Source organism: Equus quagga, chromosome 1 (assembly GCF_021613505.1).
Source record: "Equus quagga isolate Etosha38 chromosome 1, UCLA_HA_Equagga_1.0, whole genome shotgun sequence".
Classification (NCBI taxonomy): Eukaryota; Metazoa; Chordata; class Mammalia; order Perissodactyla; family Equidae; genus Equus; species Equus quagga.
This window is the reverse complement of record NC_060267.1, coordinates 38054105-38072801: the sequence shown is the minus strand read 5'-3', so window position 1 is coordinate 38072801 and position 18697 is coordinate 38054105. Positions and strand designations below refer to the sequence as shown.

Genomic DNA, 18697 nt, shown 5'->3' with positions numbered 1-18697 from the left:
TATGTTTCAGTGCAACAAAATTTAGGATTTAATTTCATACAAGATACTGTGGAAAAATTAAAAGAAAACTGAGAGCCTGGGAGAAGATAATTGCATCATGTTAACAATATTACATTAATGTCTATAATTTAGACAGTAGTTATCAGTCACCAAGAAAAACATAGGAAATATAATGGAAAATGGGCAAAGAAAATGAATAACCATTGTGAAGCAGAAGCCCAGAGAGCTAGAAAAAATGTTTTCAGAGATGCTTAGACTCACTGAACCAGGAAATCACATATGAAAACATCATTGAGGGGCCGGTCCTGTGGCGTAGTGGTTAAGTTTGGCATGCTCCACTTCGGTGGCCCAGGTTCACAGGTTTGGATCCCAGGCATGGACCTACACCTCTCATCAGCCATTCTGTGGTGGCAACCCATGTATAAATAAAATGGAGGAAGATTGGCACAGATGTTAGCTCAGGGCTAATCTTCCTCAGGGAAAAAAAATAATTGAGCTAACATTTTACACCCATTGGAATAGTCAAAGTCAGAAAGTTAGATAATTCCAAGTGTTAGTGAGACTATAAGGAGGTAGGAATTCCCATGCAGTGATGGTATAACTCAAAAATACTAGCAGTACTTGGTGGATTTATGTATGCATGTGCCTCATGAACCAAAACAAGACTTATAGCAGAACATCATCTGTGTGAATATAAAAACACATACACACACAGAAAACTCTTAATATTTTACAAAGGAAAACACATGTATGAGAACATATATATATCACATTAATGTGAGTGCCCATGGTGATAGGAAGTGGGAAATGGAATGAAAAAAAGTAAAAATGAAGTAAAACAAGAGAGAAACCTTACCCCAACATATGATGGTATTGTACTATGAACCAAGAATTATGATTAACTTAACTCTGCTTCTGAGTTCCAATAAAAGTCAAAGAAAAGAAAAAAAATGCAAACTGTGTTTATTAGACATATAAGATTGTTTACCGGGCATGAAGAATGCTGTAATTGAAAGACACATGTGTGATATACCTAACTTTGAATTCTAGTTCTGAAGTTTCCTAGCTTTAGAAAGCCCTTCATCATTTATGTCTCACAAATTTGTGTAAGAGAGTCGAGCCTTTATTCTTATGCCCATTTTTTAAATGTATTTCATAATTTCCACATTTTGTGTGTGTGTGTGTGTGTGAGGAATACTGGCCCTGAGCTAACATCTGTGCCAATCTTCTTCTCTTTTATGTGAGATGCCTCCAGAGCACGGTTTTTTGAGCAGTGTTGGGTCTGTGCCCGGCATCTGAAACTGGGAACCCCGAGCTGCCGAAGCAGAGCATGCAAACTTATCCACTAAGCCACCCAGCCGGCCCCATATTATGGCCATGTTTTCTTAAAGAAAAACGGAACTCAGAAAGACCAAATGACCTGCCTGATGCCCTGTAGAGAATAATTGGTGCAACTGGGGCTTCTGACAGGTTTACACTCTGCTGTTGGCTAGGTCGGACCATAGGAAATGACTGCTGGGCAGTCACTCTACCTATCAGAATGACTATTTCACATGGTTTACCCCAAAATATAAACGTGTCTCTTCTTGTGTTAAACAATGAGCGGTTCACTAATTTAACTCTAAGAAATAAGGAAGGACAGATGCAGAGGGAAATGCCAACAGATGAACATTGATATTGCTAACTTTAAAATTTTGTAAAACTCAACAATGCCTAAAGTGAAACTCTTAAATAATATATTAGAGCATGAATTCTTAGATACTATGGACTCCAAGTGGCTTTCTTAGAAAAAGCTCCCTTAATAAATGACCAGAAAAGAATCTAATAGAGAATCTAACAGACAAATCTACAGAAAATAATTCTCATACCTCAGGAGAACCATATATCCAGGTATGGCGGATAAAGAATAAATGAAACTACTGGTCATGGATAGGATTAAAAAGTATTGAAGCATCAGGGAACAGTCATGTCCTTTGTCACACAGCCCAAGAACTGCAGATGAATTTCCTGATGTCCCAATGCAGCTACAATTTTGGAACACCTGCCAAAAAATATATATATTACCCTATTTAAGGAAGGCAAATTTTAACACAGATCTCAAATATTTTCTACATAGCCAATTAGATTAAGATGGAGACTGTTTATTCACTTTGTTCTCACCTCCTTTAGGCTGTCTCCCAGGATTATAGCACAAAATAAAACTCAGAAGAATGGCTTCAGAAAAATGGCATTTCTTTTTAACTGTATGGCATAAATTTGCAATAGCTCAGCCAGCCTACAGTTATGCTTTCTTAAAACATACGCTGATTTGCCACAACACTAAGTATGACAAACAAAATTTGTTTCAGAATGCTCAGTTGAAATATTTAGATATTTACAAATAAAGCTTTGTTTAAAAAAATATAGTTTATTTCAAGAATAGAGCAAAGCTAACCCTTTTTGAATTCTTATTTGTTCCAGGTTTTAAGAAGAATCAAAATTTATATTTTACTTTGATCACCAATCGACGTTATGTGTTGTGACTTTTTTAGGCAAGAAAACATGCATAATTCCATCTTCTTAAAAAGTTGTCAGAAAGTGAAAAGCACGAAAGCATGTACATACCAATACACAGGAAAAAAAGGAAAAAAAACCCAGCAATGCAATTAGCTGAATAATTGAGACCCAAACTGCGAACTTTATCTCAGTGATAAAAATATTTCAGTCCAGAGTATTTGTAAAACAAATTATCAAAGTAATAATGTCAACTGTTATGAAATTAAAGATCAGTGCTCAGACACTGTGAAGGTTTAAGAAATAAAATCTAGGAAATAAAGGGTAAATCAAGTGAGCATATAGAAAGTAACTTATTTTTTCCACAAAAAAGATAATTTGATTTTGAGGAAAATCTTTAATTTTACTTTTATCAAATGTAGGCCCAGTTCATAGTTAGAAAGTGCCAATAAGGTGCATAACACATAATTTCCGTAAAAAAGAAGAAGAGGATGTGTTACCATGTCTATTCCTGTTCCAACAGACGTCTCACAGCCAGCAAGACAAGCCGACATATACGACAAACCATTTTCTCCACACACAGGGTCCCATATTTTAGTTGGACAGTTGCAATCCATGTTGCAGCCAGTAAGGATATTTTCCACGTATAAATCTTGATGCGTTCTGAAATGGTTTAAAATAATGCCATGGACAATGAAAGACTAATAGCGCATTTTCTTTTTCTTCTTTTCACCTCAACTTGCAACTATATTTCCTCTGCTCCCCAAAATAAAAACAGAAATCTTCCAACCATCCATGTGTGGCCTGGGTACGATAGCTTGGCATAAAAGATACCTGCTTTGGTGGTCACGTAACCACTTTTTCAATGATTTATTTCAGATAAACAAATAGCCAATAAACAAACATTAATCGAGGGGCTGCCACATGGGAGGCATTTTTCCAGGTATTATTAGAACTCAAAAATAAAGATGGCCTAATCCCTGTGGTTGATCCATATGGTGGAAAGTAACAAGAGAGATCATATTTTATAAAAACAATCTCAAAGGTTCACTTGGAGATCAAAATCTGTAAGCTCAATTTATATCGTAGACAATACATTTAGCTCCAGAAACATAACTAACTGAGTAAACAAATACATTCTTCTAGTATAAAAAGTGTCCAGTGCTGATCAAAATGGTGACATACGTTGTTTCTGACTTCAGTCCCCTCACAAGAAGACCAGTTACCAGCTATCCATAGACAAGTCACCACTGTAAGAATCCCAGAACCTAGGGGTGAGGCTGAAGCACTCCCCTGGACCGTGGAGTTCAAGAAGGACCACATTAGAAGTGTAAGAGGAGCAGGTACACTCTGACCAAATTACCCCTCTCCCAGGTCAGCGTAGCACCCACCAAGAGGCACCCCCTGGGCCTATGGTTTCTCCAGTGGAAAAAGAAAGCCCAAGGTGGGCATCCAGCTCCCCCAGCATTGTGGGATGCTTCCCAGGAGGCCCATTAGATCTAGCCACATGGTGATCACAGGGAGAATCTGCAGGGCTCCTCCAGTGGGTATCAGATAGAGAAGGAGAAGGGAGGTGGGGCTAGAGAAACTAGCACTCGGATCTTGGGAGACTGCATTCTTGCAGCAGGGCCCAAGTAGAGATCAGCTAGTGGCTCTGACGCTCTGCAGAGCCAAGTGGTCAAGTGGCCTTGTCTGGTCAAGTAGCTGGGTTGGCAATTCTGCCAGATTTGGGTCCCCACTCAACACATACTGGCCGTGGAGCCTGTTCTACTGCCTCAGCAGAGCAGAGAAGTAAATTTGCAGCCCTGCCCAACTGAGGAGCTTAGCCTCCAGTCCCGTCCATCCAGGAGGCCTGGCCAGAGAATCTGGGCAGCCATAGAGCCCATCTCGCAGCCACAAAAGATCCTGAATAGTCAGGTAGTCAAAGCAACCTTGAGAAAGAAGAATAAAGCTGTAGACATCACACTTCCTGATTTCAAACTGTATTACAAGCTATAGTAAAACAGCATGGTATTGGCACAGAAACGGTCACATAGATGGACAGAAGAAAATAGAGAGCCCAGAAATAAACCCATGCATATATGGTCCATTAATTTACAACAAAAAAGCCAAGAATATGCAGTGGGGTTAGGATAGTCTCTTCATAAATAATGATGGGAAAACTGGACAGTCACATGCAAAGAACAAAATTGGATCCCTATCTTACACCATACACAAAAATCAACTCAAATGGATTAAGATTTAGATTTAAGACCTGAAACCATAAAACTCCTAGAAGAAAACATAGCAAGTGAGATCCATGATGTTGGTGTTGGTGATGATTTTTAGGATTTGACAATAAAAGTACAAGTAACCAAAACAAAGACAAACAAGTGGGACTATATCAAACTTAAAAGTTTCTCTACACCCAGGGAAACAGTCAACACAATGAAAAGGCAACCTACTGAATGGGAGAAGATATTTCTAAACTATATATCTGATAAGGGGTTGGTGAATATCTAAAATATATAAAGAACTCATACAACTCAAGAGCAAAAAAAACAAATAATCTGATTTAAAAATGGGCCGAGGAACTGAATAAACATTTTTCCAAGGAAGACATACAAATGGCCAACAGGTAAATGAAAAGATGTTCAACATCACTAATCATCAGGGAAATGTAAATCAAAACCACAATGAGATCTCATCTTACACCCGTTAGGATATCTATTATCAAAAAGCAAGAGATAAATGCTGGCAAGAATGAGGAGAAAAGGTCACCCTTGTGCACTGTGGAGGGGAATGCGAATTGGTGCAGCCACTAAGGAAAACAGTATGGAGGCTCCTCAAGAAATTGAACATAGAACTATCACATGATCCAGCAATCCCACTTCTGAATATATATCCAAAGTAAATGAAAACAAGCTATCGAAGAGCTATCTGCACCCCCATCTTCATTGCAGCATTGTTCACAATAGCCAAGACATAGAAACAACATAAGTGTCCATGAATGGATGAATGGATAAAGAAGATATGATATATATTCTGCAATATGGAATACAATTCAGCCTCGAGAGAGAAGGAAATCCTGCCATTTGTGACAATATGCTAAATGAGGGCATTATGCTAAATGAAATAAGGCGCCAGACAAGTACAAATACTGCATGGTATAACTTATATGTGAAATCTAAATAAAAAGTCAAGCTTGTGGAAACAGGGTAAAAAAGTGGTTGCCAGGACCCGGAAGTGGCGGAAATAAGGAGAGGTTGGTAAAAGAGTACAAATCTTCAGTTATAAGAAGAGCAAGGCCTGAGGGTGTAACGTATAAAATGGTGACTATAGTTGATAACAGTTTATAGTATTATTGAAACTCGCTAAGAGAGTAGAACCTAAATGTTTCCACCAAAAAAAACCAAACAGGTAAATATGTGAGGTGATGGATGTGTTAATTAACTAGATGGGAGAAATCCTTTCACAATGTATACATATATCAAGTCATCATAACACAGACTTTAAAATCTTACAATTTCATTAGTTGATTATGCCTCAATAAAACTGGAAAAAAAAGAGAGGGGGGAAAACATCATTAATGATCGTGAACAAAGGCAAAACCTTTGTCCAGTGGAAATGACAAGCAGTTTTAAAATGGTTAACAGCTCTGACCCTGGAGTCTAGTTGCCAAATTAAAATTTGACATCTCTTGCTCATGCACTGTTACTCCCTGAACCTTAGTTTCCTCTTCTATAAAATGGAGATGGGGCCGGCCCAGTGGCATAGTTGTTAAGTTTGCGCTCTCCGCTTCAGTGGCCTGGGGTTCATGGGTTCGGATCCCGGGTGCAGACCTAGCACTGCTTGTCAAGCCACACTGTGGTGGCATCCCACATAAAATAGAGGAAGATTGGCACAGACGTTAGCTTGGAAACAATCTTCCTCAAGCAAAAAGAGGAAGATTGGCAATGGATGTTACCTCATGGCCAATCTTCCTTAAAAAAAAAATGGAAATAATTCTAGCACTATTTCTGTAAAGATTAAATGAGGCAACGTAGTAAAGAGCTAAGAACAAGAAAAAGTGTGTCGGGGGTGGTTCTTATCAAAAAGGCTAGTGCTGGTGAGTTTGCAGCAACTCTTGTACACTGTTGATGGGAATGTAAATTGGTGCAGCCACTATGGAAAACAGTATGGAGGCTCCTCAAAAACTGAAAGTAGAACACCATATGATCCAGCAATCACACTTGTGGGTATATATTTGGAGGAAATGACATCACTACCTGAAAGAGATATTTGCACCTCCGACTTTATTGCAGCATTATTCACAACAGTCAAGACATGGAGACATATATATATATATATATATATATATGTACAATGCAATATTACTCAGCCATAGAAAAAAGGAAATCCTACTATTTGCGACAACATGGATGAAACTTGAGGGCATTACACTGAATGAAATAAGCCATAAAGGGAAAGACAAATACTATATAATCTCACTTGTTTGTGGAATCTAAAAACCAGCACTCAGAAACAGACAATAGATTGGCGGTTGCTGGGGAGGTGGGGGTGGGGAGGAATGGGTGAAGGTGGTCAAAGGGTACAAACTTCCAGTTACAAGACGAATAAGTTCTGGGGCTCTAACGTGCATCATAGTGACTATAGTTAACAAGACTGTATATTTTAAGTTGCTAAGAGAGTAGATCTTAAAAGTTACCACACAAAAAAAATTGTAAATATGTGAGGTCATAGACGTGTATCATTTCAAAATATAAAGTGTATCAAATCATTAGGCTGTACACCTTAAACTTACACAATGTCTTATGTCAATTATATCTCAATAAAGCTGGGAAGAAAAGGTTTTTAAAAAGTGTCTAGCAACAGAGGATTTTCTTGTGCTCTGTGTAAGGTGATTGAAAGAACACTAGCATGGGGGTCTAGAGACTGAATTAAAGTCCTAACTCCATGACTAGATTATAAATTGCCTTTTTACACACTTGCTCTAGGAATTGGAATAATTGGAAATGGAAATAATCTTTAAGATTTTTCCAGTTTTAAATTCTATGTTCCTATATTAATGAAATTGAAGAAGTTTGCCATGAACTACCTTTGTCATTTAATCCCTCTGAATCTTAATTTCTTCATCTGTAAAATGGAAATAATAATACCTATTTTAAATGGAACTTGCAAGACAAATCAGTTAATATACAAAATTACTTTATGATTTTATATTTAAAATTATTCAAATCTTATATTCCTTGAAAATGTTAAAGGAAACGTGTTAGGATGCCCTTCATTTCATTTTAACGGATTACTCCCTTATCTAAATATGTCCTCCAAATGAATTTTAAAAATTCACATCACTATGTAAAGCCTGCCTACAAACCCAGATAACCTCAAAATACAAATCGAAAACTATTAAATGATAAGACATGATTAGACAAATGAAATATATGAATTTACATACGAATTAATATGCCATGTCTTAGGATTCAGTTAGGCTAAATTTAAGCCCATTGTGGAAACATATAAAGATGACTGAGACTGTATAGTCAACTCTTAATTTTACTCATTTATGAGAGGATAAAATATATGGATAACATATCCTAATACAACCTAAAACTATAGGTAGTTCCTTTGATATCCTCTTTAATATCTACTAGGATATCACAAAGCCAAACACTCACACACACACCTTCATAAACTCACTAACCTTCTGAGATGTTCCCAACCTCTTTAATAAGCCCAGAACCTGCATGGATTGGGTTATGATTGACAGATGGAGGAAAGATGAAGAAAGACTACAGATTACTGCCATTAATTCCAATTAGAAAATGATCTGGTCATGGATAATCATTGGAGAACATATGTTATTAACTGTTGAAAGAGTATAACATCCATTAGAAAACAACATACCCTTCATAAGAGGTGGTTATGCCAGCAACTGGAGAGTTATCACAGATCATGAGAAAACACAAGTAATAGAGAAGATACTCAATTAAAGAAAACCAGCATCCTATGTGGGCAGCTTGTTTGACAGTAATCTTGAATTTCTTCATAATTAAACCACCAACTATATATCCAATGCATATTGGAGGTAAGTTATAAATACCTGCAAATGCAAGTAAAATAGTATTTACAAAGTGATTTAGTGAAGGAAAAAATATGATATCTTTTTTATCTAATATGTATTACATAAGAAACCATTGAGGTCCAACTCACAATGAAGAAAGTTGATTTAATTTTGTCCCCACTTAGTTACATACTACACACAGAGAGATTTTAAAATGCCCCACAACATCGAAGTATATTTTGGAAGCCTGTTATCATTATTATCTATTTAAGTAATTACAGTAGATTGTAAATTTCATATAGGCAAAGGTCACATTTATATCCCTTTTCTTAGGATCCAGGGAGGAGTGACAAGTCAAAGTTGACCAGTAATTTTTGCTTCCCATTCTTTGGAGTGGGATTATGTATATGATTTGTGATTTATATGATTTTGCAGGTCTTTATTCCTACTCTGGTTGTTAAAAATTTGACCCATCTCAAGGTAATTTAGAGGGTCATTTTGCTGAGCCTGTGATTGTCAAGGGTATTTAATTTTATGTCTTGCTGCTACTGACCAGCACTCTCCCTCCCCCAAGGCACCCCCCAAGAAAGGAGAAAAGAAGAAAAAGGAAAAGACAGCCCTAGACTGCATTCTCACAATGCCAGGGTCTGCTCATGGAATTACATTCTTGGCACAGCTTGTTAAAAATCCATTCCAGTGCCCCATACGAAAGAGTCTGATTTAGTATGTCTGAGGTGAGCCCCAGGTACCTGAATTTTAACACTCTACGTGATGGGGATGCAGGTAGCCTGGAAATTCACTTTTCAAAACAGTAAAAAGATCAGGGTAGGGGTTAGTGTGGTCACAGGAAAATCAGAATGTATGGGCTGCAGAGACGCCTCGAACCACCAGGAGGACCAGGGAACTAAGTTAGAATGAACATGGAATTCATGAATTGGAGCCAAAAGTAAAATCCGGTAGTAAAATGTGGACTCCTAGCGAGGTAACCCTGTCTCCCTTTTTACATTAATGGATTGCCTATATGAAAATTGTATCTAATCTGTGCATTCCCCAAGATTCCCACAAGTATTTTGAATTTACGTTCTGACTAAAGAGAGCAAAAAGGAGAAGAAAGCCAGGACTGCCTGGCTTCCTCCCTTCCTTACCTTTTCTTGATTTCACTGGAGAGCAGAAAGGGGAAATGAGACAAAAATATTCTAACAGATTTCAATTTAGGAGTTTCCTGGACCCATTGTTACACTGTTCACCATTTCATGGGAAAAAGTGAGCTGCTAATCGGCAAAGAACAAACATACCAATTAAAAAGATTGCATCCGAAGATGATTTTCCATATTGTTGTTCCAGATATTTCGGCATGAAGGAGATCATATTAACAAATGCATTGAACTGGATCACACTTATTAGTATGAACAGCATGTAAACTGGGTTGCATAAAAGACTTTTCAAGAAGGGTAAAAAATCTGAAAAAAGAAAAAGAACGAAACAATATCAAATTATCTCAGCTTTGCATTTTATGATTAACTTTTTCTGAAATATCAACCTCCCCTCCAAATTATGCTTTTCTGTTTTATAATGCACATATGTTTGTTAATTCTTTTACCTCTTGAAAGCTAGAGTTATATCATTGTTTTAGCAGCTTCTGCTCTCTAGTGATGCAGTTGACTAGGTAGGGGTCAGAACACAATAGTTTTGCCTTCAGTAAATTACTATTGTGTCTTAAGGAAAAGCTATATATAACGTGACCAAAATATTGTCTGTGTTCACACCATTTCCTTTTCATCCTGCTCTTAATATCTTATCTTCTCTAGAGATCATCTAGCATGAAAGATACTTGTTCTGTTCTCTAAAGTCTGGAAGAAAATCAACGTGATAAAGAAGTTCACACTCAAATATTGATATTATCATTCCTGAACATTTAAAATGAAGATATATGTGGGAATTCATGAGATATAGATTTTCTCAAGTACCAGGTATTTTTCTGTTTCTTTAGAACAACAGTTTTGGTGTTTCTGCCAAAGGTTCACAAGAGGATGCACATTGAGACCACCTGAGGGTCTTTTAAAAATACCAATCCCCAGGTCTCAGTTCCTGAGATGCTGATTTATTTGGTATATACTAGAGACCATGTAAATGATTTAACCAAGCCTTTTCCCTGTTTGTGTGGACTGACAAAGCTCAGAGCCAAATCTGTGGCCCATCTCTAGCAAACGTTCTAGATTCACACTGCCTTTATTTGGGGTCAAATTCTCACTTACGGTTTCCTTTTCCTTTTCCTATTTCAGCATGGTTTAATGCAAAGAAATGAATTCTCATTGAAGAATTCATGTTTATGAATAAAGCACATGGCAGGGTAAAAAGTTGTGTTCAGAGCTCTTTGGAGCTTTGTAAGTCACCCACGTTTATTGACATCCCTGTCCTAATAGATGAGTCTCAGTGGTTCCAATTTCTTTTCTATATGTCTTATACTAAGTTAAGCTCTTTTCTAGTTTTGAATATTGATCTTGCAGACACTAACAATATTCTATGTTAAAATCCTCTATCAGTCCATATCAGCCCTTTGAGAAGAGCTGTTAATATAACCATGACGACTCTGAGAATTTGCAAGATTCTGAATTGGCTCCGAATGATCCGAGAGGTGTTAAATTAAGTTCATCTGCAGTTTAAGTGAATTCAAAATGGTTAATAATAATTTTGTGCAAATTGGTACTATAATTTATGGCTGATGGTAGGAGAAGTAGGGTCAACAGTAATAATGCTAATAGTAATAGCAGTAATAATAATAATATATGCCAGAACTCCTTTTACCCTTACACGACAACTCTATAATACTAAGCACTGTTGTTATCCACATTTTACAGTTAAGGAAACTGAGCCCCTACCCACCTTCTAAATAAACGTTCTTTAAGAATTCCAAGTCCCAGGCCACTCTTCATACTAATTAAATCAGACATCTAGGCAAATCTACAGAATTTCTAAACTTCAGTAATTTAAAAAATTTCCTACATGATTGCAATATGTGGCCAAATGTGAGAATCCATGTTCTTGAATACTACTTAGACTATCTTAGCTTGGTTTCCCACAGAAATGCCTGTAAATTATGCTTTGAGAATCTATACAAAAAACCCGGTTACATGAAATATGCTCCTGCATTTACTGAAAAACAACTATGTGGTCAATATTACCTGTATCATACATCATATGATAATTTTTTCTTTCTTTTACAATTTGTTACTTGGGGAACAGTTTCTCTTTAAGATTTGTTATTCTTCCCTACATCAAATATAGAGAATTATATGCCCTACCATGTTTGGGTTTTTTTTCTGCCTTAAATTCCAGGAGGCTCAGAACTAAGCTAACGTTCTTGATTTCAGAACTATATACTTATTTCGATTCATGTATATCTTTTCCTCCTTTTGTTCTTAGTTTGAATTTCTTTCTTTTTTGAAAATTAGGCCTATGTTGCCTGTAAAATAGATTTTTTAAGGCAAATGGGACCAAGTAAAATAAATAACTAAATATTGAGTGCCCAGATTGACATAAAATTTTATATAAATGCTGACCTAAGTCAGCTTCCAAATTATACTACTTATTTCCAAGTGGAAGCATAGGAGGAATCAGACTAGCGAGACATTCTTAACTGCTGACTGTCAGTGACAAAGTGTCTTAACACAGCCTAGCATGTTATAGTGTTAGACTGAAATACAGACACATCTACATAAAAGAAAAAGTACATTATATAGTATTTAAAGTGTTTATACTTGCCCTTAGTGATTCCATCCTTTTCCTTCTTGACTTCTTTTTGTTTCTCTTCTTGGTCGTTTTTAACGATCTCAGCATCATTTGTTAGTCCTTCCTTTGGAGGCGTTTTGGGCAAAAAGAAAAAAGGGATGGCAGTGAGCAGATTCACTCCTGCACAAACCAGAAAGCCAAACCACCATGCACCAACCCAACGCGTATCAGTGGGAGTTATGGTCAGGTCCTCTGTAAAGAAACACACGCATTCTTTATTAGCTTAAGGTATTATCTCCTGTATGAACTATAGAAAATTATTAAAATTGTAGTTCTCAGGTTTTATCAAAGTATAGAATTTCATATAATTCAGATATTCATAAAACTTGTCTGACAATATGTGGTGTTACAATATTGTCTAGCAATAAATTAGTTTGACTATCTGTCTTATCATGTAAGGAATTTATAAATAGGTATTCATTAAAGAACTACAAGGTCTATTTCATTATCCACAAATGATTGCTCAATTAAAAGAAATTCAGGGGCCAGCCCCGTGGCCCAGTGGCTAAGTTTGCATGCTCCACCTTGGCAGCTTGGGGTTTGTGGGTTCGGATCCTGGGCATAGACCTAGCCCTACTCATCAAGCCATGCTGAGATGGCATCTCACACAGCAGAATTACAAGGACCTACAACTAGAACATACAACTATGTGCTGGGGGGCTTTGGGGAGAAGAAGAAAATAACAAAAAAAAAAGATTGGCAACAGATGTTAGCTCAGGGCCGATCTTTAAAAAAAAAAAAAGAAAAGAAATTCAAACCTATGTGCTTAAATCTTTTAAAAACAAGAAATATGGTTGTAGTGTAGTAGAAAGAGCACTGGCTTTTGAGTCTGAAGATCAGCATTTTAGCTTGCTCTCCTGCTCACTGATTTGAAATATTTGAGAAACTATTTAAACTCCTCCGCTTCCGTTTGCTCAGTGAAAGTGGAGATAATCTATCTAACTGGGGGTCAAATAGGTCAACGATTAACTACGATAACATCCCTGAAGATGCTCTGTGTCCTCTAGACACTGTCTAAATAGATGTTATTGAATTACCTGTGTTCACAGATCCAGTGTCGACATAAACGTTTGCACAAAATGATGCTAACAAAAGTCCAATCAGAGGACCAATGATAGCTCCTGTTTCTATAAACCCTAAAAATAAAGGAAAATATAAAGTTATAGTAGAGCTCTGTACCCACATAGAGTTCTAATTCTATATAGAGTCTGAAAATTGGATTATTTTTGCTTTAGATATTCAATTTGTGAGACAATTAAGCTTGTATACATATAAGTAGAAAGGTTGTTTCTGTAAATATTTAAAAAGGACCCTGATAATTTAAAGCCACTTTCTCTAGGCCTCCAAGTTCCCTTTCATGCTGAGGACTCAGGTAAAGATTAGCTGTAGCAGCATAAGCTAGTATCATGCTATTGACAAAGTCACAATATAGAGCAAGATTCTTTTGATGGTTTCCATAGTCACATTTTTAGAGGAACTTTAAAGCAATCCATGTTATGATAAACTTCTTATGGCACATTCTTCAGAAAAACTTTGCTCCCAAATATTCAGTTTGAAACTTCCTCTGGCTATGTCCTCCCTATTAATGATGCTTCTCTTCACTTTTATCATGATCTCTTTTCTTATCCTCCACATTCTTATCTTCCATTTCCATCAGTCCCCCTTGTCCTCACTTGACTTCCTACTCTTCTGGAACTTCATCAGCAGTTATCTCATGACTTGTCTACAATTCAGAATCTATGCTGAGCTCTCTATGTTCACTGAAAATCCAGACATGAGCTTCTTCAACTTTCTTCTTCTTGACTTCAAAATATGTCTTCACCCATTGTCTCTGCCTTCTTCACAGTTCTATAGGCTGACCCACCTACCTGACTTCTTGACACTAATCCCTGCAGATCTTCTCTGAGGTCTTGCTCAACCACACACTCCCTCTCTTGTGTTTGTTCAATCTCTCCCATCCACTGATTTCTCCGATATCTCAAACACCCTGTGCTTTCTTTCCTTTCACCACTCTCTGCTTCTACTTCCTTACCACACACTCTACTCAAATCTTTTCACATTCTAATCAAAACACTCTCAGGTAGCACCAGTGATCTCTTGGTTACTTGTCCAGTGTCCTTTTCTGGTCTCCGTCCTCCTAACTGTCCATGTTACTTGACATTGCTGTCCGACTTACTTTTAACATTTTCCTCCTAAGACTTTCATAAAACTATACATTCATTGTCTCACTTTTTCCCCTATGACTACTCCTTCTTTGATTTTTCTTCCTCCTACTCTACTCACGAAGTTGAAGTGTTCCCTAGTATTTTCTTCTAGGACCTCTCACTATATATATGGTCTCCCATGGCAACCTCATTTCGCCCTCTTGGTTTCATTTATTGTCTCTGTATAAATGATTCTCAAACTTTGTATCTAGCTTTTATGTTCTCCCCTAAACTCCAGAGCCATACGTGGAACTGTTTCCTTGATGCATAGCTAATTGATTTATGCTTATGTAAGTATACACACACATATTTATTTATTTCATTTTTTCAAATTTAATTATACATACAATATTTTTCAAATTTCACCGATTTATAGCTATGTAGTTGTTTATACACTAAATCTTATATGAACCATGTCATATTTATCTTAATATATAGAGAGATTATCATAGTAATTTATATATATTATACACCCTAGTATTTGTTGAATAAAGAAATACATATTATAACAAGGTGTTTGTTAATTTATTGCAGGTGAGCATTTGTATTCTTCAAAAGAAGTATGTTAAGGAATTTGAAAGGACTGAATAGAAAAACACTGTGAAAGATGTTTGCAAAATCAGAGAGTCATCAAAAAGTGCCAAAAATTACTGGGAGTAATGATTATCCTAAATATTTTAATCTATCTTGATTATGTGTAATTTTGTTCCTATCTCCTCTCACCTTCTTTGAACTACTCTGGTTTTTAAAAGATATGTCTATTTAATAGCAAAGTGTTCCTATACTCAAAGCTATGATTTTGTAACCCACAGATGGAATAACTAAGGAATGTAAGTTATGCATAATAAATTAAGAGTATTTCGGAGACTGGATGACAACATAAGAAGGTGGATCTTAAGTTGGATATTGTGGGAGGTGACATTGATGGATTTTACAAAAGGAAATTTCAAGGAAGATAATCAAAAATATGAAGATGAATACTTGTGAAAAATATGAAAAAGCCTGACTAGTATAGAGAGATTGTGGTGAAGAGAAACTATATAGGAAACTAAAAGGATAAACTGATTGTAAGCTATGCGTAATAAATGGAGAAATCAGAGTTAATAAATAAAGAGCCAGTATGTTTCATGAACTTGGTAGAGAAGACATAATTAAAACAATGTTTGAGAAAAATTATACTGCACATATGTTTATAAGAAATTGATAAGAGAAAATACTAGAGATAAACTGACCAAAAAAGAAGTTGTAATAACCTGCAGATGAAGTAATAGAGACCTGAACAAAAATAGAAGTAATGAAAATAGTAAGAAAGGTTTTGAATGTAGGGGAAATTTTAGAGAAACCTTTGGTAAATCTCTTAACAGACTGGATATAGAGTGGTGCTAAGGAAATGGAGAAGGCAAAGAGAACTCCAGGAAAACTAGATTAGGATATTTTTAATAGTAAAAAGCAGATTTGGCAAAGGGTTTGTTTGGAGTTAGCATGTAATTTCTCCATTCAACAAACTTTTACTGATGGCCAACAGTGCCAAGGCACTCTGCTTATCATTCTGGAAATCACTGAGAGTCAAAATAAATAACTAATATCCACCCTCAAAGAATTTACTTTTCTGAAAAGAGGCTAAGGCAGATTTTCAAACTCACCAATATATAAAGGAGAGTTTTCAGATTTGGCAAAATCTTCTATGTAGGAAATACCCAAAGGCATGATGGGAGTTTCACCAATTCCACGTATGATATTTCCTACTAGTACATACACCCACATCAATGATTTAACTTCCTTCACACATTCTGCATTAAAAGAAAAAAAGGCATTGCATTAGTGTTTTGATAGTGAAGTATTGGCGATACTTAAATTGTAAGTTTTTGGTAAGCATTTTACAGTTCTTATGTGACCATGGCACCTTGTCAACCATTTATATTACTATGCTGGCAAGGAATCATTGGGCCATCCCTCTTGCATTTTCTGACAGAGAGCTTATGTATGGCCAAGTATAAGTGGTATGCTGGAGCCAGTTTCTACTGGGTTGGGAGAGATGAGTATACACCTCTGTTCCCAATTCAGTGTTTAGTGACAACATATTGGTAGTTTGATGGAAATAGTTACACAACAGAAATTGGCAAACACTAAAAACCAGGGCTTTTTATTTTCCCTCCAGAGAGCTAGTTTCCTGCAACTACTGAGCCCAGTTAGCTGCTATGAGTGCTACCCCATTTCTATACTAACTTTGGGGAAAGAAAAAACTCACAAATATCTCTCCCGAGCATGTATACTATATTTATAAGATTTAAATAAGAGTCTCACTGAATTTTGAATTCTCTACAGCTCTAATTACTTATGGACACTAAAAATATTTCACTGGGTAGTAATCACATTTTCTCTATAATGCCTACTGTATACTGTAACCACCGAAGAAGTTTTAATAAAGAAATCCATCCCCATCTTGGAGCAGCAGCTGCTTAGTAGAATAACAAAAACTAGTCCAAAGAGGATTGAAAGGGAGGAAGATAGGTAAATCTCTGAAGACTTATGTCTACTGTTTTTCCATTTTTGTTCTAAGCCAAAATAGCAGTCAAGCCATGAGCACGCTCTGCAGGGTCACTTTTTCAGGAAAGTGAGTGACAACTTATTCTCATCTCCTACAAGCTGGCCAGGTGCCACCCACAGATGTGAGGGTCCTGAGCACAGCTGGGTCTGGAAATTTTTTATGAAGTCTATCTCTCAGTCATTCCCAGTCCAAAAGGATCAGTTTCCATTTCTGGGGATTCGTATATTTTTCCCACAGTGGGCACAAGGATTTGTCTCTGGAGATCGTAGGCAAACTCTAGGCCCATGCTATGGCAAAACTAAAAATATCAGGTGATCAAAGAATCAATACACTCTCCTGGAACTACACCAGACTTGGGACGTTTTGATTTATCTACTACAAAGCACACTTTTTTAAAAAAGAAAAAAAGTAGGAAATAGGATCAGAGTTAGTCTTTGGCAAAAGCCAGCCCAAGGAAAGAACACAGGCCACTGTTATGTCACTGTTTTTCATTGTTTCCCCAGGGGGTTCCCTTGGCTTAGAGTTTCTGAAACAGCTATTCTTACACTCCCTGAAACTATTTTGGTTCCTTCTGATTCCGTGCTGGCAGTAAAAATTCCTAGCCTTGAGAACCACTGTAACTTCCACTGATATGAATCCAGCATAAAAATGTCCCCATCATAGAGAGTTCTAGTCTGAGGTAAGTCAACAGGGTCACCTCCAGACTAAGTATCACCAGAAGATTGTATAGATGCCTTAGCATAGGAAGGGGTAGAGACTGGTATGTTGTTTTTCTGGGACTACAGGAAGCTCGAAGAAGCACCACTACTGTGTTGGACTGTAAAGTAATGTCTCTGGTAAAGAAGGAGAAGTGGGGCAGAAGGATAAGTTCCTAGTTCAGTAGAAAGAGAATAGAGTAAATCAGAACTATCGCATACTTGCCTGCTTTCTCTTCTATAGAAGATTAGCGATAAAACTTAAATCCTTTGAACTTTGTTTCTATGTCTATTTCCTATTTACATGTTATATAGACCAAATTATCAGTGTAAATCTATTGTTCTAAAATGTTTGCTCCACAGAATTAACTCTACAGTAGTCCTTGAATGGATGTCTTTGATTTATTTTTAAATAACCATTTTAAACAATAGACAAGGCAGTCTTAATAAGTATATTCAAATATATATATTATATATAAATATAATATATTCTGTGTTATCAGACATTCCTAGTCTCCCTCGTGATTTCCAAAATCCCTGAAAAAAGAAAATATATTTTGCTCATTTGCCTTACTTTCTTAACCAAACCCAATAACTCAGAAAGTGTTCAGTTACAAATTCACTGAACAGAAAGCAATAAAATGAAGTAGACAACCTGATGGATCCTCTGTTGGTCTGAAAATCTGGGTTCCATTTTCCATACACAAGAAACTGTTTGAGGACAAATTGCCTGAAACTGAAACTGTAGATTCATATTCATATCTGTATGAACACAGGGAAAACATGTTCGTGTTAAGGAGCCAAAGAGGACAATGTGAGCATTGTGCAGATTACTCCTGCTTCATTTAAGACACAACATCCACATCCAGCAAAGTAGTTTACTTTTCATCTTTGCTATCTGATCATCATAATATCACCAAAAAGA

At 36.6% G+C, this 18697-nt stretch overlaps 1 protein-coding gene across 1 annotated transcript in view; it reads right to left on the bottom strand.

Moving 5' to 3' along the window:
• Positions 1-18697, bottom strand: part of SLCO1A2 (solute carrier organic anion transporter family member 1A2) — an 85317-nt gene that overhangs the window by 13320 nt on the left and 53300 nt on the right. The window contains exons 10-17 of the mRNA XM_046677689.1: positions 18428-18534; positions 16173-16319; positions 13363-13461; positions 12299-12517; positions 9832-9996; positions 8380-8575; positions 2994-3156; positions 1869-2041 (exon numbers count right to left, since the gene is read on the bottom strand). Coding sequence (XP_046533645.1) covers positions 1869-2041; positions 2994-3156; positions 8380-8575; positions 9832-9996; positions 12299-12517; positions 13363-13461; positions 16173-16319; positions 18428-18534 — 1269 coding nt within the window. The remainder of the gene's footprint in view (positions 1-1868; positions 2042-2993; positions 3157-8379; positions 8576-9831; positions 9997-12298; positions 12518-13362; positions 13462-16172; positions 16320-18427; positions 18535-18697) is intronic.